Source organism: Aquarana catesbeiana, linkage group LG01 (assembly GCF_042186555.1).
Source record: "Aquarana catesbeiana isolate 2022-GZ linkage group LG01, ASM4218655v1, whole genome shotgun sequence".
NCBI lineage: Eukaryota > Metazoa > Chordata > Amphibia > Anura > Ranidae > Aquarana > Aquarana catesbeiana.
In genome coordinates this window covers 745,510,202-745,533,884 of record NC_133324.1, presented here as the reverse complement: position 1 = coordinate 745,533,884, position 23,683 = coordinate 745,510,202, and the positions used below count along the sequence as shown (strand labels likewise).

The 23,683-nt window shown below is 42.2% G+C and overlaps 1 protein-coding gene across 1 annotated transcript; it reads right to left on the bottom strand.

The window, feature by feature from the left end:
* Positions 1-340: 340 nt before the first annotated feature.
* On the bottom strand, positions 341-13,923 carry LRAT (lecithin retinol acyltransferase). The gene is made up of 2 exons (XM_073605535.1): positions 13,137-13,923; positions 341-665 (listed from the first exon to the last, which is right to left on the bottom strand). Exons 1-2 carry the CDS (start codon positions 13,668-13,670, stop codon positions 513-515), a joined length of 687 nt encoding a protein of 228 aa, XP_073461636.1. The 5' UTR covers positions 13,671-13,923; the 3' UTR covers positions 341-512.
* Positions 13,924-23,683: the final 9,760 nt, after the last annotated feature.

Below are 23,683 nucleotides of genomic sequence, written 5' to 3'. Positions count from 1 at the left end.
CAGTAAACAGTACAGTTGCAGAGACATTCCAATCCAGCCATACACACACATACACACATAGAGGGAAACAGCGTAATAAATAGAGGGCTTACTGATGTCTGTAGAAATGATGTTTACTGTTTTTATCCTACAACCCCAGCAAAGAAATCTCCTCAGAACATGTCTGACATGACTCATATCCTTATAGAGTAAGCACAAAATACAGCTGATCTAAACTACTCATTGTTAGAAATGGTAACACGGAATCTTGTAAAATCTTGTAAAATAAGTGTTTGAGGGAAACAATGCAGTCACTACAAAACATGTTTTAGCATATTAAGCGTTTAAATGAAAACCAGACTTTCTCATTTAAGCAAGGTCGATTTATTATTTTTTACAGTACAAAATGGATCTATGCAATCTTTTATACAGGCATTACATACATTTTGCGTCCCTTGTTATTTTATCTGTTTATTATAAATATACTATATTACATGAGGCAATATATACAAGGTGTGGAATGTTTGTTGCCACTAGCTTGCCATCCACAGAGAGAATGTGATGAAGAGACTGGGGAGGGTGGTGGAAGGCTCCATTCCCAGACACAGTATTAGCACAAGGCCTAAGGCAGCAGAAAGAAACACGCTTCTTTGGTCTCTGATAATCCTCTTGACAGTCTCACAAAACTAGAAGACAAGGCAAATATTTGTTAGAGTGATTATAAATAGACAAGTAGTATCAAAGAAGTAACAATTTCAGTGATTTTCCCACAGTTATCAAATCTATTCATAAACAAGGATTTGGGACATTTTAAATAATATCACATTTCATAACTGGAAATACTTCTTACCAAGGAATATAATTCTTCAGGACTCTTCTTTAGGCTGCATTCACACTTGATCGCGGGCCGAATCGCTGCGATTCCATCCCTGCAATTTTAAATGGCTGCAAAATGCAGGACGCGATTGCGATGCCACTACTTCTAATGGCACCCCAATCACACTGCGATTTTGCTGCGATTGTCACACAGTAATACTTCATATTCCCATCACACACGTTCCTGGATAAGCTCACAAAATTTGGGTGCTGCAGCAACAACCAGCTGGATACTGGTTCAATCACAAAGTAGATATTTGCCAGCACACCATGGCGTCCAAACGGATAGTTTATTGCATGATCACAACACAAGAAGAGTGCAACGTTTCGGAGTCACGCAGGACCCACTCCGAAATGTTGCACTCTTCTTGTGTCCATAGTAAATCACACTGTAATCACAGCAAATTGCAACGTGTGAGTCGCCCAAAAGAGGCTCATGTTCCTTTATGAGCGACAAGCGTCACGCATTGCGATTACAGCACGATTTACTGTGCGACAATCACGACAAAATCGTGGTGCGATTGGGGTGCCATTAGAAGTAAGGGCATCAAAATCGCATCCCCAGTTTTGCAGCCATTTTAAATTGCAGGGCACAATTGTAGCGATTCCGGCCGCGATCATGTGTGAAAGTAGCCTAAGGTCAGACTAAGCACATCTTTATAGACTTACTACACCATGCCATTGCTCGCCCAATACACATAGATAATAAGATCTCAAAATCTTCCTGCCTATTGCTGCAGAAATATATATCATAGCAAAGGAATAAAGGAAACTGGACTTTTAGTACATGACTCTTGGAGATCTGGCAACAAGGAGACATCAGCCCATCTGTGCTTAAAGCGGCAACCACGAATGTATTACAAAGCAGCTTACCAATCATTAGATGTGATGGCTGCATTTGTTTTTTTTCCTTTTTCTGCCTTTTTTCTCTCTATTTTCACCAGGTGATCTGGTGATCTCTTGTATTAGAGTGCCCCCACTCTGGATGAAGGCGCACAGGGGGCATATTTGGACACCAGCATTATCAGTCTGGGGGGAGGGGATTGTTAGATGTACTAGTAGATTTAGATAATAAAGACTAATAAATTGAAGCCAAACTCCAGCTAACACTATAAGCAGTTACAGCAGTTTTTTTTTTCCTTTTGGGATAAAGGTTTTACATAAATAAATAAAAATGATCATTGTAAGCACCCCGTCAGTGGTAAATGGTTTGTCTCAAGCCTCAAACTATTACATTTGCAGAACAGCTTGTTCTGTTGCAAAATAACAGACTTACTTGCTGGATCACCAGGGGACAATAAAAGAATGAAATCCTAAACAAAACAAATAAAATAAAATTAAGTCTAAAAAAGAAAACGAATAAAAGAAAATGAATGCAGCCATCACATGTAAGAATTGATAAGCTACAATATAATAAAAAATAGCTTTTGGGTTTAATACTCCTTTAAAGTGGTTCTAAAGGCAGGGCATTTTTTACCTAAATACATTCCTCACGTTAAAGTAAAAAAATGGCTCTGTATTTGTATCGCCCCCTCACCCTCCTTTATAATTAACCAAGTCTTTTCTTGATCCAGCACTGTGCCCATCTGCAGCAGCGCTCTCCTCTCTCTTTGGCTCCTGCTGCAGTCAATTAAATCATCTGAGCAGGGGGCGGGACGGGGCCTGTGTGAGTCTGCAGGTGCACCCCCATAGGAACCAGCTTCTTATGGGGATACACAGAGAAGAGGAGCCAAGGGTGCTGGTGGGGAACCCAAGAAGGTGGTTCAGTGCTGCTTTTTTGCAATACCATTACACAAAGCAGGTAATAAATACTTGTTTTTTTTAATTATTAGTTTTACAATCACTTTAAAGCAGAGTTCCACCCAGAAGTGGAACTTCCACTTATCTGCTTCCTCCCTCCCCCTGGTGCCACATTTGGCACCTTTAGGGGGAAGGGAGGAACGAGTACCTGTTTTTGACAGGTATCCATCCCTACTTCCGGGAGACAGCGCTGCAGAGCCGTCCCTCAGAAATTCGGCCCCCTCCTCCTTTCTCCGCCACTGGGCTAGTTAGAAAGCGCAGTGGGATTCGTGCATGCGCAGTAGGGACCTGGCTGTGAAGCCAAAAAGGCTTTACTGCCGGTTTCCCTTACGAGGAATGGCGGCTGCAGCATCCGACAGCCGATCTGAAAATCGGCTGGGGTGACGACATTGCGGGGCTACCTGGACAGGTAAGTGTCCATATATTAAAAGTCAGCAGCTACAGTATTTGTAGCTGCTGACTTTTAATTTTTTTTTTCCACAGGCAGAACACTTCTTTAAGAATAAGTAAAAACATTTTTTTAGCTTGGATATAGCGAAGATGGATTAGAACATCTGTCCAATTTTTATTGCTTTCCATGTCCCTGTTAGAGAGATTTATCCTCTTCATTTGTCTTATTTACTATTATTACTGAGAGTGAATGTGAAAGAAAATCCCAAATTTTGGGTTGTCCCAAAAACAACAACAGAGGGGAACTCTTCATATGGGGACACTAGTTCTGTTGACCCTGGTGAAAACCAAGGGTTTCCTCACTTTAGAGGAATTTCCTCTCATTTTCTGTTTTAGCTATGGGGAAGGCAATGGAATTTTCCCCAAAGGGACACAGATGGCAAAAAAAAAAACCTGATGGGTTATAACCCTACCTTACTCTATCCAAAGAGAAAAATGAAAAAATGAAAGTGATAGTACAGTGGAACCTCGGATTGCGAGTAACGCAGTTAACAAGCGTTTCGCAATACAAGCACTGTATTTTTAAAAATCGTAACTCGGTTTACGAGTGTTGTCTCGCAAAACGAGCACGATTCAGGCCAAAGCGTGTGCAGTACAGTGTTTGGCCTGAGGTGGGGGGGGCGCTGGAGCCGAGTGGCACCGATCGGCGCCATTCGGAAATGCATGGAAAGGCCCGAGGACAGCTCGGCTGACCTTGGCAAACCTCGGTAACGGAGTCCGGTAACGGTTACCGAGGTTTGCCGAGGTCAGCCGAGGTTTTCTCGGGCCTTTACGGCCGTTTCCGAGGCTCTCCAGTGCCCCCCACCTCAGGCCGCATGCGGTATTGCATGCCATTGAAGTCAATGCGGAACAAATTATTTTTGTTTCCATTGACTTCAATGGGGAAACTCGCTTTGATATGCGAGTAGTTTGGATAACGAGCATTCTCCTGGAACGGATTATGCTTGTAATCCGAGGTTCCACTGTAAAGGCACAATTTTTAACAAGCTTTAGGGGCAGGTATATATGAGATTTTAAAGGTCCACCTGATGCTGGGTGTGCTTGGCACAGTGTGAACTGGAGCCAGGGTGACCATGCTACCTGCAACTTTTAGCTGAGTGCTTAAAGCTTCTCTTCAGAATGTGCTAAGCATAGCCAGGTGCAGGTGTAACACAGAGGAACCCTTGAAACAACTTTCCGGTCTCAGGAAGACCCTGCTCAAAATGACTATCTCTACACTCATGATACATTAAGTGTGATGGTCAGTGAGAAGAAGAATGCTTCTTTCTGATAGCTAAAAAGATCAATGGTATCAGTGGTAACTTATCTGAAAGGCAGAAATTGCTCATTGCTCAAGGAACTCCTGGCAATATTTGGAGCAACCCCAGGGTTCCATGGAACTCTAGTTGAGAAATCCTGAGTTAGATCACTAACAGCCCACATATACCTAGCCTTTGTAGGAGAGCTGTCCACTCCTGAAACCAACTTGTGTTTAACAAAAATGCAGACTTCACTTTCTATGTGGACAATATCCCATCTATGGAGTCACATTGCTATATGCTTTAATCTTGTGCTGTGCTTTTGTGCTCGCTCTCAAATGACATGGACTTTACATACACTCTGACCTTTGAGTCAGTCTTTAATAAGCATTCAGGTCTCTCTAAAAAGCCCTTGGGGCAGCCTTGGAGGTTAAATCATGTCTTGTAGTTCAACATCCTTTATCTAGTGTCTGTGCACAAGACCTGTCCTTAACATAGCTGCTGAGCCCTGCCATGTGCCCTCTACAGATGTATTGCCAATCTGACAAGTCTCACACTTTGACAAACATTGATATAACAAATACATAATGTATACAGGGTTTGTTTGCCATTTTCGCACCCAACTAGCTGCCACTGTGTGCTGTAGTATTCTAAAGGCTTAGGGTACATTTATCGGATAGCTAATAGGAAGTTTGTCATTGTGCATAGCTTACAGCCAAATGAAACCCAGCAGTACTTCATTGTACAGAACGATGGTAAGGGTTCGCCCACAGTAGAGGAGAGCACCAGCTTCCAGGGGAGCAAGGAATAAGGTATATCACCGTATTCATCATCGCCTAGGCCAGGGATATGCAATTAGCGGACCTCCTGCTGTTGCAGAACTACAAGGCCTATGAGGCATAGCAAGACTCTGACAGCCACAAGCATGACACCCAGAGGCAGAGGCATGATGGGACTTGTAGTTTTGCAACAGCTGGAGGTCCGCTAATTGCATATTCCTGCCCTAGGCAAACTGAGCAGTTCACCCTTGCAGTGGGGAGGGAAACCTATTGCAAAGGTAAATTATTTTTCTCTGGAGTTCAGCTATAAAAACAGTACTACAATGTATTGCTTTATCTGCAGAACATCAATACAGGTTTAAAAATAAAATTACATTTTGGCTGTTATGACAACATATATTCAGTTGCTCCACGTTTTATAAATGAACCCCTTTGTGTAGATCATAGTTACTTTTATCACTATACTACTTTTTGCTGGAAAATGTTGGCTTCAGTTTCTGAAAAAAAGCTGGTGAGCTGGGAAAGTGCCTATTAAAATGTAATGCTTTATGAGCAAAACAGAGTGAGAGAAGGAAGAAAGCTTATAATGTGGTGTGTGTATTAAAACCCAATGAGAATAAGAATACTGCTTTACTGTTTTGGAAGCAAAGGAAATCCTGCCTCAGGAACTGGTTTGTCTGCCAACTAGAGAGCAGTCCACTCCTTACTTGGCACCTGTGATTTCTACCTAAGAACATAAAGATGGAGAGACGTGCCATAACACAAGGGAGGGGACAGAAGACAGAAAAATGGAGAGGTGTGCCATAATACAAGGGTGGACACAGGAGACGTGTCATGATTCAAGAGAGGTGTCTACAGACAAAAATATGGAGAAGAGTATAACACAAAGGAATAACAATGGAAAAATGGAGTGGGGGAGAAGTGTCATCTGTTATGAGGGGGCAGACATTAGATATAAGACTGTGGAGACATGTCATAACACAAGGGGCTATCAGGAAACAAAAGGTGGAGAGACGTGTCACAACACAAGGGGGTATCAGGAAACAAAAAAAAAATGGAGAGACATGTCATAACACAAGGGGCCGGGTATCAGGAAACAAAGATGGAGGGACAGGTCATAACACAAGGTAATACGAGGAGGCAAAAATATGGAGAAACATAACATAACACAAGGGGTTATCAGGAGACAAAGAAGGAGAGACATGTCATAACACAAGGGGGTATGAGGACACAAAAGAATGGAGAGACATGTCATAACACAAAGGGGTATCAGGAAACAAAAGATGGAGAAACGTGTCATAACACAAGGAATATCAGGAGACAAAAAAATGAGGAGACATGTCATAACACAAGGGGGTATTAGGAGACAAAGACGGAGAGACAGGTCATAACACAAGGTGATATGAGGAGACAAAAAGATGGAGAAACATGTCATAACTCAAGGGGATATCAGGAGACAAAAAAAATGGAGATACACATCATAACACAAGGGGGTATCAGGAGACAAAGATGAAAAGACAGGTCATAACACAAGATGATACGAGGAGACAAAAAGATGGAGAAACATATCACAACATACAGAGGTATCAGAAGACAAAGATGGAGAGACATGTCATAACACAAGGGGGTATGAGGAGAAAAAAAGATGGAGAGACATGTCATAACACAAGGGGGTATCAGGAAACAAAGATGGAGAGACAGGTCATAACACAAGGGGGTATGAGGAAACAAAAAGATGGAGAGACATGTAATAACACAAGGTGGTATCAGGAGACAAAGATGGAGAGACATGTCATAACACAAGGGGTATCAGAAGACAAAGATGGAGAGACATGTCATAATACAAAAAGGTATCAGGAGCCAAATATGGAGAGACATGTCATAACACAAGGGGGTATCAGGAAGCAAAGATGGAGAGACAGGTCATAACACAAGGGGGTGACAGGAGACAAAGATGGAGAGACATGTCATAACACAAGGGGGTATGAGGAGAAAAAAAGATGGAAAGACATGTCATAACACAAGGGGGTATCAGGAAGCAAAGATGGAGAGACAGGTCATAACACAAGGGGGTATCAGGAAACAAAGATGGAGAGACGTGTCGTAACACAAGGGGATATCAGGAGACAAAGATGGAGAGACATGTCATAACACAAGGGGGTATGAAGAGACAAAGATGGACATGCATGTAATAATACGAGGCAGTATCAGGAGACAAAGATGGAGAGACATGTTGTAACACAAGGGGGTATGACGAGATAAAGATGTAGAGACATGTCATAACAAAAGAGGGTATCAGGAGACAAAGAATGGAGAGACAGGTCATAACACAGGGGGGTATCAGGAGACAAAGATAGAGAGACATGTCATAACACAAGGGGGTATCAGGAGAGAAGAAGGAGAGACAGGTCATAACACAAAGGTGATATGAGGAGAGAAAAAGATGGAAAGACATGTCATACCATAAGGGAGTAATCAGGTGACAAAGATGGAGAGACATATCCTAACACAAGGGGGTATGACGATACAACAATGGAGAGACGTGTCATAACACAAGGGGGGTACCGAGACAAAGATGGAGACATGTCATAACACAAGGAGGTATCAGAACACAAAGATGCAGAGATATGTCATAACAGAAGGGGGTTTCAAGAGACAAAAAGGTGGAGAGACGGGTCATAGCACAAGGGTTATCAGGAGACAAAAGATGGAGAGACATGTCATAACACAATGTAGGAGACAGAAGACAGAAAATGGGGAAATGTGTCGTACCTTAAGGAGGTATCAGGAGACAAAATGATGGAGATATGTGTCTCAACATAAGAGGATAACAGGAGACAAAAAGATAGGACAGGTGTGTCATAACATAAGGAGTATTAGCAGACAGCAATATACAGTACTTCAATACTGTTATATACTGAACCTGTTTTTATGTAGAGATTCTGTGAAAAAATATACAAATGTGATATAAATCACTTTGATTTATAGTGAAAACAGAATTGTTGTTTCTCATTCCATTGTCAGCAGAAAAATATAGCTAAAACCCTGAGAATTATAGTAGATAATACTGGTGTGTTATTATTCGGCATCTTTACATAGAGAGTTAACAGTTTGTACCTGGCATAAATAAGAGTTCTGTTCTCATAGCCATTTAACACATTTTACTGCTACTGAGTGAAACAGCTTTTTTTTCAAGCAAGTACAGACTATGATTTCATAGCATGATTTCCTGTATGAATAAGTGTTTTTGCTTAGAAAAATATTAAGGTTGTTTTTAAGAAAGTACTACTCAAGTATCTCTCCTGACTGTGTACAGAAGACATACTGGGGAATTCAAAATGGCTCTAATGCCACTTTTTTGGTGGTAGCCCCCTTAGGAAGTTTTCACGTCTAAGGCTGCTTTCAGACTGATGCGGTGCGGTTTGACTACACTGTGGGAGCAGCGGAGGGTACCCCCCCAGGTTTAGTGCAAGTTAGCTGCTCTTTCCAATAGAGTTCTATTAGGTCCTGTGGTTTTGGTGCACCTTTCTGAAAGTGTACCAAAACTCCTGCATGTTGCATCTTTGGTGTGCTTTGAGAAAGTGTACCAAAACCACAGGACCTAATAGAACTCTATGGGAAAGCGCAGCTAACCCGTACCAAAACCATGGGCACACTGTGCTGCTCCTGAAGTGTGGTCATCAGTCTGAAAGCAGCCCAATTCAGACAAGTATGCCAGTGTCAGTAACATTATGGATACCTGAGGTAAATTCAGTAAATTGCCACTTTAAGAGTCTATTTTTATAGCAGAGACAAATTCTTAAAAAAATTACAGCCAGTTCTCCATTTAGGAAACTGTCAGTAATTAGGACCAACTCTTATATGGCATACAGAAGTATGTCAGTACTCAGAGCATAGGACTGTACCTATCCCCCGGCTTCATTTAGCTGTCGCAGGGAGATTCCCCTGCCGAAAGCTAAATGTAAACAGGGATACAGCTGATGTCATTACCCAAACACCGACACTTTTGGTGCTGTGCCCAAACAAAATTCTAAAAGATGCCTATAACCCCCTAATGAATTCTCCTCATAATGTGCTGTTGATCATACAGTAGCAGGTTGGTTCCACTAACTTCGAACCGATCTGGCAATGCACAATGATAGGCCTTGTATCAACAGTTCAGGCTGGTGGTGGTGGTGTAATGGTTTGAAAGATATTTTCTTGGCACACTTTGGGCCCCTTAGCATCAATTGAGCATCGTTTAAACACCACGGCCTACCTGAGGATTGTTGCTGACCATGTCCATCCCTTTATGACTACAGTGTACCCATCTTCTGATGGCTACATCCAGCAGGATAATGTACCATGTCACAAAGCTCAGATCATCTCAAACTAGTTTCATGAACATGACAATGAGTTCACTGTACTCCAATGGCCTCCACAGTAACCAGATCTCAATCCAATAGAGCACCTTTGGAATGTGGTGAAATAAGAGATTTGCATCATGGATGTGCAGCCGACAAATCTGCAGCCACTTTGTGATGCTATCATGTCAATATGGACCAAAATCTCTAAGAAATGTTTCCAACACCTTGTTGAATCTAAGATTTAGGGTAGTTCTGAAGGCAAAAGGGGGTCCAACCTGGTACTAGCAAGGTGTACCTAATAAAGTATGTATATATATATATATATATATATATATATATATATATATATATATATCACACATATATATATACACATACACTATAACGCATCCCAGCCTTAGTCCGTAGGGTTCAATATTGAGTTGGCCCACCCTTTGCAGCTATAACAGCTTCAACTCTTCTGAGAAGGCTGTCCACAAGTTTAGGAGTGTGTCTATGAGAATGTTTGAACATTCTTCCAGAAGCGCATTTGTGAGGCCGGGCACTGATGTTGGATGAGAAGACCTGGCTTGCAGTCTTCGCTCCAATTCACCCCAAAGGTGTCCTATCAGGTTGAGGTTAGAACTCTGTGAAGGCCAGTAAAGTTCCTCCACCCTAAACTCGCTCATCCATGTCTTTATGGATCTTGCTTTGTGCAATGGTCCAATTCATTTTGTGGAGGGGGGTTATGATGTGGGGTTGTTTGTCAGGGTTGGGCTTAGCCCCTTAGTTCCAGTAAAAGGAGCTCCTACGGCATCAGCATACCAAGACATTTTGGACGATTTAATGCTCCCAACTTTGTGGGGACAGTTTGGGGATGGCCCCTTCCTGTTCCAACATTACTGTGCACCAGTGCACAAAGCAAGGTCCATAAAGAGTTGGATGAGTGAGTTTGGGGTGGAGGAACTTGACTGGCCTACACAGAGTCGTGACCTCAACCCGATAGAACACCTTTGGGATGAGACTGCGAGCCAGGCCTTCTCATCCAACATTAGTGCCTGAGTTCACAAATGTGCTTCTGGAAGAATGGTCAAACCTTCCCACAGACACACTCCTAAACCTTGTGGATGGCCTACACAGAAAAGTTGAAGCTGTTATAGCTGCAAAGTGTGGGCCAACTCAATATTGAACCCTACGGGACTAAGACTGGGAGAAAAGTGAAAGAAAATTTCAAAATTTTGAGCTGTCACCAAACAACTGTCTAAGAGAGGATTTTCCTCAATGTAAAAGAGATTTCCTCAAATTTCTTGAGTCTAGAGTAGAGGAAGTAAAGGGAAATCCCCAGATAGGTCTAAAACAACTCACAGCAGATTTATTCCCTATTGTACCTAAATTGAAAAAAGGTTTCCTTTTTGATATACTCTACAGGGACATTAAAGGTTCGATTTGAAAAAAAAAATAATAACAAACATGTAATACTTACCTGCTCTGTGTAATGGTTTTGCACAGAGCAGCCCAGATCCTCTTCTTTTCAGGTTCCTGCCAGTGCTCCCGGCTCCTCCTCTTCAGCCAGTGCTCCCGATAGCAATCCGCTTGTTTTGGGGGCACTGGTGTGTGCTCGCTCTTGAGCCCCTCTCTATGCATCCATAACACACATTGAGCTGTGGCTCTGCTCTGCCCCCGCTCTCTCCTCATTGGCTCACTGGCTGTGATTGACAGTAGCAGGAGACATTGGTTCCCGCTGCTGTCTCGGCTAATGAGGAATGAGAGACCCAGGAGAAGCTCAGCTCATGTGCACATTGCTGGATCGAGAGGGAACTCAGGTGAGTATTAGTGGGGGCTGCTGCACATAGAAGGATATTTACGTCATAGAATGCATGGGGTTAAAACACCTTGAGCCTCTAAAATCACTTTAAGGATTATTGGGTTGATTTACTAAAACTGGAGAGTACAAAATCTGGTGCATCTGCACATGGGAGCCAATCAGCTCCTAACTTTAGCTTGTTCAATTAAGCTTTGGCAAAAAAACCTGGAAGCTGATGAGCTTTCTATGCAGAGCTGTACAGATTTTGCACTCTCCAGTTTTAGTAATTCAACCCCTAAGTGCACTTGTTTCTTTCTCCAGAGTGTTAACAGACAATAACTGAGAAGTTAACCACAATATGATCATAACTGATTAAATGGATGTTTAGACAGTTTATATATTTTGCTACTATTTTAGTGATCAGCTTCTATGGCATTTCACATTAGTGTCTTTAATGTAGCTTCTCTTTGTTGAGCTGGTCAGGGGTGCTCCTTACTACACCACTGTGAGCAGATTACATTTTCACCAAGGTGGAAATAGCTTGGCTGTAATCTTCATAGTAAAAGTTAGAGGTCAGTGGATATCAATGAAAGTATTTAACTTGCAAAAGTAATACCGTTACAAGGAACATGTAGAACATAAGTCTTGTTACACTCCTGTAGCTGAATTAAAATGCAATCATTGATCTAAGTCTATCCTGGTGCTTAAAGAGTATCTCCACTTTTGTTAGGAAAAAAAAATGTTCCCCTCTGGGTGATCTATGTACAATGCATGGATTTTACCAAACTTTGTTGCAGATTCCTGCCTTTTGTTAGTCCGAAAAAAATAGCTGTTTGGATGAGAATGGGAGTGATTTTATAATTATCAATCAGCTGCTGCACTGTCAGGACTCAAATGAGGAAAGTGCCAAGGTCTGCATTCTTTTAGAGCCCTTTCACACTGAGGCGGGGGCTGTTGGTATTCGGCCGCTAGCGGGGCGGTTTTACCCCCTGCTAGGGCCGATAAAGGGTTAAACACCACCGCAAAGCGCCTCTGCAGAGGCGCTTTGCCGGCGGTATAGCCGCGCTGTCCCATTGATTTCAATGGGCAGGAGCGGTATACACTCGGCTCATTCACCGCTCCAAAGATGCTGCTAGCAGGACTTTTTTCCCGTCCTGCTAGCGCGCAGCTCCAGTGTGAAAGCCCTCGGGGCTTTCACACTGGAGGCAAAGCAGCGGCACTTTTGGGTCGGTTTGCAGGCGCTATTATTAGCGCAATAGCGCCTGCAAACCACCTCAGTGTGAAAGGACCCTTAGATGTGATTTCCCTTTTGGACTATCTTGCCACACACATTGCATTTTACAGAAAATGACAGCTCTGCAGATTGAAAAGGAAGGCAATTTTTATTAAGGTTCAATTAGAATCTAACTCGTGTTGCAATTTTATGATCTACATTTTTTTTTTTTGTTTAATTTGCAATTTTTTCCCCCCATGAAAGTGGAGTTACCCTTTAACGATAGATGCACGCAAGTGTATGAACAGTATGTATGCAGCCAGGCAAATAAGTTCAGTTTGTATGCCATACCTCTAAATAATATTATCCTACAGAAGCAGAATCTTTTAATTGTGTAGTACATGAAAAATGATGCATTTAGTTAATAAAATGTGCTAGAAGAAAAGGAGCCATATTATCAATGATTTCTGTATGACATAAATATTCATAACAGATTAGTTCCCATCTTATGTTCATGCCATACGTGTTATTGTATTCGTTCCCTTTTTTTTCTTGCAATCTTTAATAAAACTTGATTATACAAACAAAACAAAAAAAATGTTCATGCATGCTATAAGTCAATGCAAGAAGAAGATCATAAAAAACGAAAGAGTGATGCACACTGTCGTTTACCTTATCAGTCTGAAAGCTCACAGGCAAGCCATATCTACAATAGGTCACAAAGTGCTCGCAGTTATCCCACAGCAGGCTGTATGGTGTGGCCCCCAGTAACTTTTCAGCCCTTTGGGCCACTTCCTCGTTACAGAGTGGTTTTGTCTTGAAGCTGCTGTCCATGTGATTAACTATTATGGTTCCACCATAGGCAAAGTCCTGCACAGTGTCCACCCTGATACTGGCCACCTTAGCCAGGACCCCCAGGATCAGCCTTTTGTTAGTCACCACTTTGTCAATCAGACACTTGTCATCTGTCAGGGTAGGAAGGATATCTGGCATCAGATGGGCAACCTTGTTATTCCCCAAGTAAATCCCAAAGTGTACAAACAGCGTCCTGGGAACTTCTAACAAATCTCCCCGCCTAAAATAGGAAATGTCCTGATAATGGTGATCTCCCTCACTTTCATCTGGCATGCTAAAGAGTTTGAAGCTGGCCACCACTGATATCTTATCCAAGAAAAAGATCAACCAGTCCGCCAGGGAGTTCTTCATCTTTGTTGTCTGTCTGCTGAGACTAGAATTAGTGCTGAGTGAGGGATGCTGCCTGGTTCTTGGTTTGGAGAATATTTATAAGGTTTGGGTGTTATAGAATGACATCACTGGTTACGATTGGCTAGAGGGAATTTGGCAGTGGCTGGAGTGATTTGTTTATGTATCACTGGAATAAAGCCTGCAGACATAAACACAGAGCCCGCAGTAGCACTTCTCCCCGAAGCTTTAAATTGCAATGTGTGCATAGAACAGGCACTCCCTATTACAGACCAGAGATTTTCCACACTATATAACTGGGTGATTCATGAATGAGGCTTCTCAGAGCTTCACAGAAACAAACCTGGAGGGCCTGCTACTTATTTCCACTTGCTTTTTACTTTTCATCTTCTATTAACACATAGACACTGCAGATTGAAATCCATTTTGTATTTGACTTTTTCAGACTATTCTCATGTTGCAGAAGATGCAGCTGACTGTCAGCGATGTTTAATATTACATACAATGTAAAGGAGAAATAACCACTTGAAGACCAGTTTTTTTTCTGCCACTTTTTGTATATATATGTGAAAATCATTTTTTTTCTGCTAGAAAATTGCTTAGAACCCCCAAACACAGGCCCTAGAGCAAGGGTCTTCAAACTATGGCCCTCCAGTTGTTCAGGAACCACAATTCCCATCATGCCTAGTCATGTCTGTGAATGTCAGAGTTTTACAATGCCTCATAGGATGTGCAGTTCCGCAATAGCTGGAGGGCCGAAGTTTGAGAATCCCTGCCCTACAAAATAAATTGGTGGTTTTGCAGTTTTTCTGTCACACGGTATTTGCCCAGTGGTTTTGCAATCCTTTTTTAAATTTGAATGTAAAAAAAACAATACATAATCCATTTTTTTTTTGTAAAATATAAAAGATGATCTCATGCCAAGTAAATAAATACCAAACATGTCAAGCTTTAAAATTGCACACGCACACGCAGCAGGGACAAACAATATCCATTTTATTATCCATAGGCAACGCTTTAAAAGCCTTTACAGCTTACCATTTTATATCTGCAGAGGAGGTCTAGTGCTAGAATTACTGCCCATGATCTGACGTTTGCGGCAATACCTCACATGTGTGGGACAATCGCTGTTTGCATGCGTGTGGGACCGATGCACACGTTTGCTTTTGCACGGTAGCACAGGGGGACGGGGCACTTTAAATTATTTAAATTCTTTTCTTTTTTTTTATTATTATATTTTCATTTAATTAATTTTTACATTGTTGCTTTTGATGTTTTTTTTTCTCACTTTTTTTGTTGTCACAAGGAATGTAAACATCCTTGTGACAGCAATAGGCAGGTGACAGGTACTCTTTAGGAAGGGATCTGGGGTCAATAGGACCCCATATCCCTCCTTTGAACTTAAAAGCATTGAAAACTCCAAGATCTGTGTTTTTGAATGCGTTCAATTTTTGAAAAATGGCACAGGTAAACTGGAAGTGAAGTCATGTAATCACTTCCGGTTTACTATAGCGAAGACCCGATCAAAGGCAGCTTTGTACGGTTCTCCCGGTGGGACGGAAAAGCCAGAGAGAGTCGCAGAAGGCGGCGGGAGGGGGGATCACTCCTGCTGCTTGTGATAGCTGGCTGGTAACCCACTCCGATTGCCATCACATGAGAGCCTACCGACAACTCTAAAAAACAGTAAGAGGGCGATGCCAGCAGCTGAAGGTATCATACCGCTACAACCACTTGAAGTCAAATGATGTACCAGATATGTCATTTGGCGGCAATTTGTTAAGCAGATGTAAACCCTAACTGACTTATTTATTTTTCATACTTTCTTTTTCATCATTTTTTGCATCTTGGTGCTGATCTCCTTCAGTCTTTTTTTTACCCATTTCTGTCTACATGCAGATCATTGCTCTGGATCAGTTTACTGATGGTGACAATAATGGATCATGCCCATGCAATGTGTGTCAGCATAGCCAATTGTAGACCATCATTACCAGGTACTCTAATGAAAGCTGCAACTTTTAAAAGATTGAAAAAAACTCTTAGGAATTACAACAAAGTGGAGCTTTAACTAAAAAAATAAATAAATTGGACAGCCAGGACAGCCACCCTAATCACCCCGTGTGGAGCATCAAAAAATACAGTGCCTTTAGGCCTCCCTGCCCTTTTTGATTACTAACCTGCACTATGCAGTTGAAATGGAGATGTGTTCAGATCCAAAATAGCTTCCATATATAAAACACATGAGATACTAAAGGTAGTAGCCACTTAATAATCCCTTTCATCGTAAACTCTTCCAAATGGCCATCTGCATCAAAGTAATCCCTATCTGTCCAATCCCTACTCTTGCAGATTGCCAGCCTCTTATTTACTAAAATAGCATACTCTTAAGCCCCGTACACACGGGCTGAATATCAGGAGACATCGGCTGGAAAAAAAAAAAAGAGTCTGTCATTCAGCCTGTGTGTATGCCACCCTGTCTGACAGAAGCTGGTTTCTTTCAGGCGAGCATGATGGAAAACCAGAAGCTGACTCCTCCCGATCAGCGCTCCCAGCCAATGGCGGAGAGTGCTGATCAGAGTGCTCTGGTGGGGGGGGGGCGTCCCCCTGTCAGAACACAACAGCTGAGTGGGGGAGATCGCTATACTAACTTCACTAATGCTATACTAACTTTCGTTCAACCCTCTGGGTTAAATGAAAAAACTCATAGTGTGTACCAGGCTTTTTAGGCTGGCCATACATTATTCAATTTTCATACCTTCAACTACTGGTTGGAGTCAGTGTTGATGGGCTACTGTGTTCTGACAATGCAAGGTTTCCCCACAGTCAAGATACAAGGATTCCAGTGATCATACGAGAAAAAAAACAACAGGCTGGTTGTACTGAAGATCATCCATGGAGCCTGTCCATAGATGAATTGAAATTTGGCCAGTCTATGGCTGGCTTTAAGAGCAGGGATATATAATGCCAACATGGGGCAAACAGACACACCTGGAGATGAAATGAGCTATTTACCAAAATCCAGCGAAACATGTCCATAATACGATAATACACAAAATCTAGAAGGGTGGACCGCACCAGCAACCAGGTGTGTTCCCAAACAAAATACTCACAGGAAAAAAAATATATAAGGGGGTGACAGAACAGTGAGAAAATAATTTAGCAAAGAATACAGTGCCTTCAATCATTCCTGCAATTTTTGATTACTAATCTGCACTATGCAGTAGAAATGAAGATGTGTGTTCAGGTCCTAAATAGCTTCCATATAAGCAACACATGAGATACTAAAGAGATGTAACCATTTAATAACCCATTCATAGCAATCACATAGCTTTGGTTTGCATAGGTTGGCAATCTGCAAGGTGGAGTAGGGACTGGCCAGGGAGGGATCATTTTGATGCAGTTGACCAGCTGGAATATGTATTGTAATATATGCAAACTGACAGTCACCTTTTCATTGTATAAGCAATAGTTTGCTATGAATGAGTTAATAATGGCTTTATATATATATACACATATATATACACACACATACACACATACACACACACAGTTGTGCTCAAAAATTTGCAGAACCTTTGCCATTGATATTGAAAATATGATTAATCATGCCAAAAAAATGTCTTTTATTTAAGGATAGTGATCATGTGAAGCCAATTATTATCACATAGTGGTTTGGCACCTTTTAAAATCATAATGATAACAGAAATCACCCAAAATGACCCTGATAAAAAGTTTACATACCCTGGAATGTTTGTTTTTGGTACAGACCCAGAAGGTGACACATGGGGAGCAGAAAAGAACTGTCAAAAGACCTGAGTAACAAGGTAATTAAACTTCATAAAGATGGAAAAGGATATAAAAAGACATCCAAAGCCTTGAATATACCAGTCAGTACTGTTCAATCACTTATTAAGAAGTGGAAAATTCAGGGATCTCTTGATACCAAGCCAAGGTCAGTTAGACCAAGAAAGATTGCAGCCACAACTGCCAGAAGAATTGTTTGGGACACAAAGAAAAACCCACAAGTAACCTCAGGAGATATACAGCCTTCTTTTGAAAAAGACAGTGTGGTTGTTTCAAAGAGCACAATATGACGATACTTGAACAAAAATGAGCTGCATGGTCGAGCTGCCAGAAAAAAGCCTTTACTGCGTCAATGCCACAAAAAAGACAGGTCACAATATACCCGACAAAACTTTGACACGCTTCATAGCTTCTGGCACACTGTAATCTGGAGTGTCAAGACCAAAATAAAACTCTGTGGTCACAACCATAAGTGCTATGTTTGGAGAGTGGTCAACAAGGCCTATACCAACAAGAATACCATCCCCACTGTGAAAACTAATGTTTTGGGAGATGCGTGAGCTCTAAAGGCACAGGGAATCTTGTGGAAATTGATGGAAAGATGACTGCAGTATGTTATCAGCTTCGTTAGCTTTTTATTGTTATATGTGACTTCCTTGTTATGTATATATGATAATGCTTATGTTTTGTATATTTTTTTCTGTTTAATAAAATTATATTTTTATACTACGTTGTTGCCGGTAAAGTCCCACTAATCCTCTTTGGGGGTAATTTTTATCTAATTGATCTAGGGATGTTGGCAACATACATGATCTAGCTGGATGGTAATCTCCTTTATTATTATTATTATTATTATTCAGGATTTATATAGCGCCAACAGTTTACGCAGCGCTTTACAATATAAAAGGGAGACAATACAGTTATAATATAATACAATACAATACAATAGGATTAAGAGGGCCCTGCTCAGAAGAGCTTACAATCTAATAGGGTGGGGCAGGTGGTACAAAAGGTTGTAACTGTGGGGAATGAGCTGGTGGAAGTGGTAGGAGATTAGTTGGAGACGTGATAGGCTTTCCTGAAGAGATGAGTTTTCAGGGATTGCCTGAAGGTAGCAAGAGTAGGGGATAGCCGGATAGATGGAGGTAGCGAGTTCCAGAGGATGGGAGAGGCTCTGGAGAAATCCTGGAGACGAGCATGGGAGGAGGAGATGAGAGAGCTTGAAAGCAGGAGGTCTTGAGAAGAGCGGAGAGGACGATTTGGGTGATATTTGGAGACAAGATTAGTGATGTAGCTTGGGGCAGAGTTGTGAATGGCTTTGTATGTTGTGGTTAGAATTTTGAATTTAATTCGCTGGGTGATTGGGAGCCAGTGTAGGGATTGAAGTAGAGGGTTGGCAGACACTGAGCGATTGGTAAGGTGGATAAGTCTGGCAGCAGCATTCATGATAGACTGAAGAGGGGATAGCCTATGGAGCGGTAGGCCAATGAGAAGGGAGTTGCAATAGTCAAGGCGAGAGATAACAAGGGAGTGAATGAGGAGCTTGGTGGTTTCATTTGTTAAAAAAGGGCGAATTTTAGAGATGTTACGGAGGTGAATTCTACAAACTTTTGACAATGATTGGATTTGAGGCTGAAATGACAAGTCGGAGTCTAGGATTACACCTAGTACCCTGGCGTGAGGGGAGGGACTGATGGTTGCATTGTTGATTTTGATGGAAAAGTCATGGAGGGGGGCACGGGCGGGGGGGAATATTAATAGCTCAGTTTTAGAGAGATTTAGTTGAAGGAAGTGGTGCGACATCCATGCTGATATGTCAGTTAGTAAGTTAGTAATGCGAGAGGAGACTGAAGGAGTGAGGTGAGGAGTAGACAGATAGATTTGGGTGTCATCAGCGTATAAGTGGTATTGGAAGCCGTGGGCAGTTATTAGGTGACCAAGGGAGGTGGTGTAGATAGAGAAGAGAAGGGGTCCAAGAACCGAGCCTTGGGGGACCCCCACAGAAAGGGGCAATGGAGAGGAGGAGACAGAGTTGTAGGTGACACTGAAGGAGCGCTGTGATAAATAGCCAGAGAACCAGGATAGAGCAGAATCTCGGAGGCCAAGGGAATGTAGTTTATTGAGAAGGTGCGGGTGGTCAACAGTATCAAAGGCCGCAGAGAGGTCAAGTAGTAGGAGTATGGAGTACTGGCTGTTGGTTTTAGCAGTTAGTAAATCGTTAGTGAGTTTTAGTAAGGTAGTTTCCGTGGAGTGCTGCGAGCGAAAGCCAGACTGTAAGGGGTCAAGAAGGTTATTTTCATTGAAGTAGGAGCTAAGACGGTTGTAGACTAAGCGTTCTAGAAGTTTAGAGGTGAATGGGAGTAATGAGATGGGTCTTAAGTTGTTCAGGTCGGTAGGGTCCAGTGAGGGCTTTTTAAGAATGGGAGTGATCTGTGCATGTTTTAGAGGGGAGGGGAAAATGCCACTAGAAAGGGAGAGATTGAAGATGTGGGTGAGGGAGCATAGGATAGAAGAAGAGGGTGACCGTAGTAGTTGTGAGGGAACAGGATCCAAGGGACAATTGGTTAGGTGGGCATTCGAGAAAATTTTTGTAACCTCTTCCGTAGTAGCCAATTCAAAAGAGGAGAGGGTTGAATGTGCTGCTGGGCAAGTTATGATGGGTGGGGAAGATGTACGCACAGTGGAGATGTCCTCACGAATTGCATTGATCTTGTCTTTGAAGTGATTGGCAATCTCTTGGGCAGTGAGTGAGTTAGTGGGTAGAGGGGGTGGTGGACGAAGCAGAGAGTTAAAGGTTGAGAAGAGCCGACGGGGACTGGATGACAAGGAATTAATAAGAGAGACAAAGTAGGCTTGTTTGGCAGCATGGAGGCATGAATTATTATTAAGTATTTTAGAAGGGCAGATTTATATAGGGTGAAGTCTTGCAGCCATTTGGTTTTACGCCACAGTCGTTCAAGAGCACGGCAATGTCTCTTGAGATTTCTAGTGTTGTCAGTTTGCCAGGGTTGTAACGGTCGGGGCCTAATTCTGCGTGTGGTTAGGGGAGCAAGTGCATCTAGTGATGATGAGAGTGAACTGTTGTAGACAGAAGTGGCCATGTCAGGACAGGACAAGGGAGAGATTATGTCATATAGGTTGTCAGTAGCAGAATAGAGAAGAGAAGGGTTAAAGTGGCGAAGGTTTCTACAAGTAATTGTTTGCTGCTTGGAGGGATGGGTGGTTGGAGGCAAGGATACAGTGAAAGTAATGAGGTTGTGATCAGATAGAGGAAAGGGGGTGTTGGGGAGGTTGCAGAGATGGGAGAATCCAAGGTCAAGGGAATTACCATTGGAGTGAGTGGAAGTATGTGTCCATTGGGTTAGGTCAAAAGATGAGGTTAAGTCGAGAAGTTTAGCTGTAGTTGGGCTGTTGACATTGACAGGAATGTTAAAGTCACCAAGAATAATGGTGGGTATTTCAGAGGAGAGAAAGTAGGGTAGCCAGGCAGCAAAGTCATCAATGAAGCGCGATACCGGTCCTGGAGGCCTATAAATTGCTGCAATCCTCAGAGAAATGGGAGAAAACAGACGAATACAGTGCATCTCGAAAGAAGAGAGGGATAGAGAGGGAGGGACAGTAAGGACTTGGAAGGTGCTTTGTGGGGACAGAAGGAAGCCAACTCCACCTCCTTTCTGTCTGTTGAAATTATTAGTATGTTATCAGAAAGTACTGGCAGTATATTTGCATTCTTCTGCACGAAAGCTGCACATGGTACGCTCTTGGACTTTACAGCACAACAAAGACTCTAAGCACAAGCCAAAGTTGACCCCCCAGTGGTTACAGCAGAAAAAGGTGTAAGTTCTGGAGTGGCCATTACAGTCTCCTGACCTTAATATCATCGAGCCATTCTGGGGAGATCTCAAACATGCGGTTCATGCAAGATGACTAAAGATTTTGCATGACCTGGAAGCATTTTGCCAAGATGAATGGGCAGCTCTATACCACATGAAAGAATTCGGGGGCCTTAAAGACAACTATTACAAAAGACTGAACGCTGTCATTGATGCTAAAGGGGGAAATACACAGTATTAAGATCAAAGGATATGCATTTTGAACAGGGGTCATTTCATTTGTTTACTTGCCATGCTTTCTTTCAGGATTGTGCTATTCCGTTATGACCTACAATTGAATATGAATCCCATAAGAAAAAAAATAATCTGCTTTTCCTGTGCATTCATGTTTTCTTTAAAAATGGTGCATATTATATATTACCAATTCTCCAAGGGTATGCAAACTTTTGAGCACAACTGTACATATATAAACATTCCAGGATGAGTGGGAATTTATGACTAGATTGCCACTCCTAAATGCTCTGTCCTTCCAACATCCACAGCAAACTGGTGTTGACTTCACTTTTTGCAAGGCAGCCAAAACTCCAGAACATAAAATAAAGTACTGTATTCAAATCTTTCTGCTATTCAGTAAAATTTGTCCATGAGCCATATAAGGACCCTTGATAATAATTATAGCTGGTATGCAGACCCAGGAATTTAGATTTCTCACTAATAGTATACCTGAGGATTTAAGAAACTGACAGTTTATTTATCAATTACAGGCAGTGGGAGGAAGCGGAGGTTGGGGCCAAGCCGTGCTCTCTGTGTATCATAGAAACACAGAGGTAACTCAGGAGCAAGTACGCAGGAGTGTCCTCAGAGCAAACAGAAACACAGGCATAATGTTTAAAGTGATATTAAAGCTTTTTTTTTTTTAAATAACAAACATGTCATACTTACCTGCAGTGGTTTTGCACAGAGCAGCTACAATCCTCTTCTTTTCGGGTCCCCCGCTGGCGCTCCTCCCCCTCGAGCATTGCTCCCAGAGAAAGCCATTTACCCTGTGAGAATTGCTGCGAGCTCGCTCCTGAGCCGCTGCTCTATGCATCCATAAGATACAGAGCCATGGCTCGGCTCCGCCCCCACACTCTCCTCATTGGCTCACTGGCTGTGATTGACAGCAGTGGGAGCCAATGGACTCCCGCTGCTGTCTCAGCCAATGAGGACGGAGAGTCCCCATACAGCTGAGGCTATTGTGAACATTGCTGGATCAGAGGGGACTCAGGTAAGGATGGGGGGGGGGGGGGGGGGCGCTGCATACAAAAGGTTTTTTACCTGCATGCATAGACTTCATGAAAGTAAAAAACCTTTAGCCTTTAGAACCACTCTGAGTTAAATAAAATTTAGGGTTGTGTTTGTTACAGTTAAATTCACCTTCCAGTAAACACTGTCTTATTGAGGGTAACCTGGAGACACAACACAACAACTCTCTTCATTAACTGGCCAGCAAATAAAGAATATTCAGAGCAAGAAGCACAAACTTGAATAGCATTCTGTCTTAAGTTATGCAACTGCATTGCTAGCCTATTCAGGCAGATTCAAATAGAGATATTCAGCCTTATCCTTTCTTTCAAGTATATGTGAAGAACGCATTGTTAATGAGGGTACGTCAGTGATTACAAATTCCAATTCGCTGCTACCTAAGGGAAGCTACCAAAAAAAAAAAGCCATTGTATCACAGTGCAGTATTATATCCATGAGCAGGGAATGTTTCATTTATATGTGGTTAGCAAATAGACTATAAATTTGTGTGGAAATGCTTTATAATGCAAACACCAATGGCATTTAGTAACAAATGCAACTGGTCAAAATTTTGCCTTTTGCAGTCAAGCTGGAAAAAGCTAATTTTCAATGGTCAACTGCACTGTTTTTAAGTGAGCTATTTTTATAATTTTTCATATCTAATAAAGTGTTATTAAAGGCATTTTTTTAATGAAAATAATAAATGCTATACAGTACTCACCTGATCTGTGCAACGGTATTGCACAGAGCATCCCCAAACCTCCTCTTCTGGGGTGCCCCGCCAGCGGTCTTTGCTCCTTCTCTTCTGTGTCTGCCTTCATAGCAAGCACTTGTAATGGTGGCAGATGTGCAGGCTCAAACCTGAGCCAGGCTATGTGTGCCCACATACACACACAGGTTAGCTCAGCCCTGCCTCCGTGCCCTCCTCACAAGATTTGATTTGCTGCAGCAGGAGCCAACAGCTCCCGCTGCTATCTCTGTGCCTGTGAGGAGAGAGAGAAAGCAGTTATGCTGATCTCGGGCACTGCACTGGATTTAAAACAGAGCCATGTAAGTGTTTGGGGGAAAAGGGGGGCTGGGGGGAGCTAATACTTGAAG

Excerpts from the sequence above, each read along its gene's own strand:
- LRAT (XM_073605535.1), bottom strand. The coding sequence starts at position 13,670 with ATGAAGAACTCCCTGGCGGACTGGTTGATCTTTTTCTTGGATAAGATA. Across the intron at positions 666-13,136 it reads TGAGCTTTCAGACTGATAAG|TTTTGTGAGACTGTCAAGAG; the intron begins GTAAACGACAGT and ends CTTGTCTTCTAG.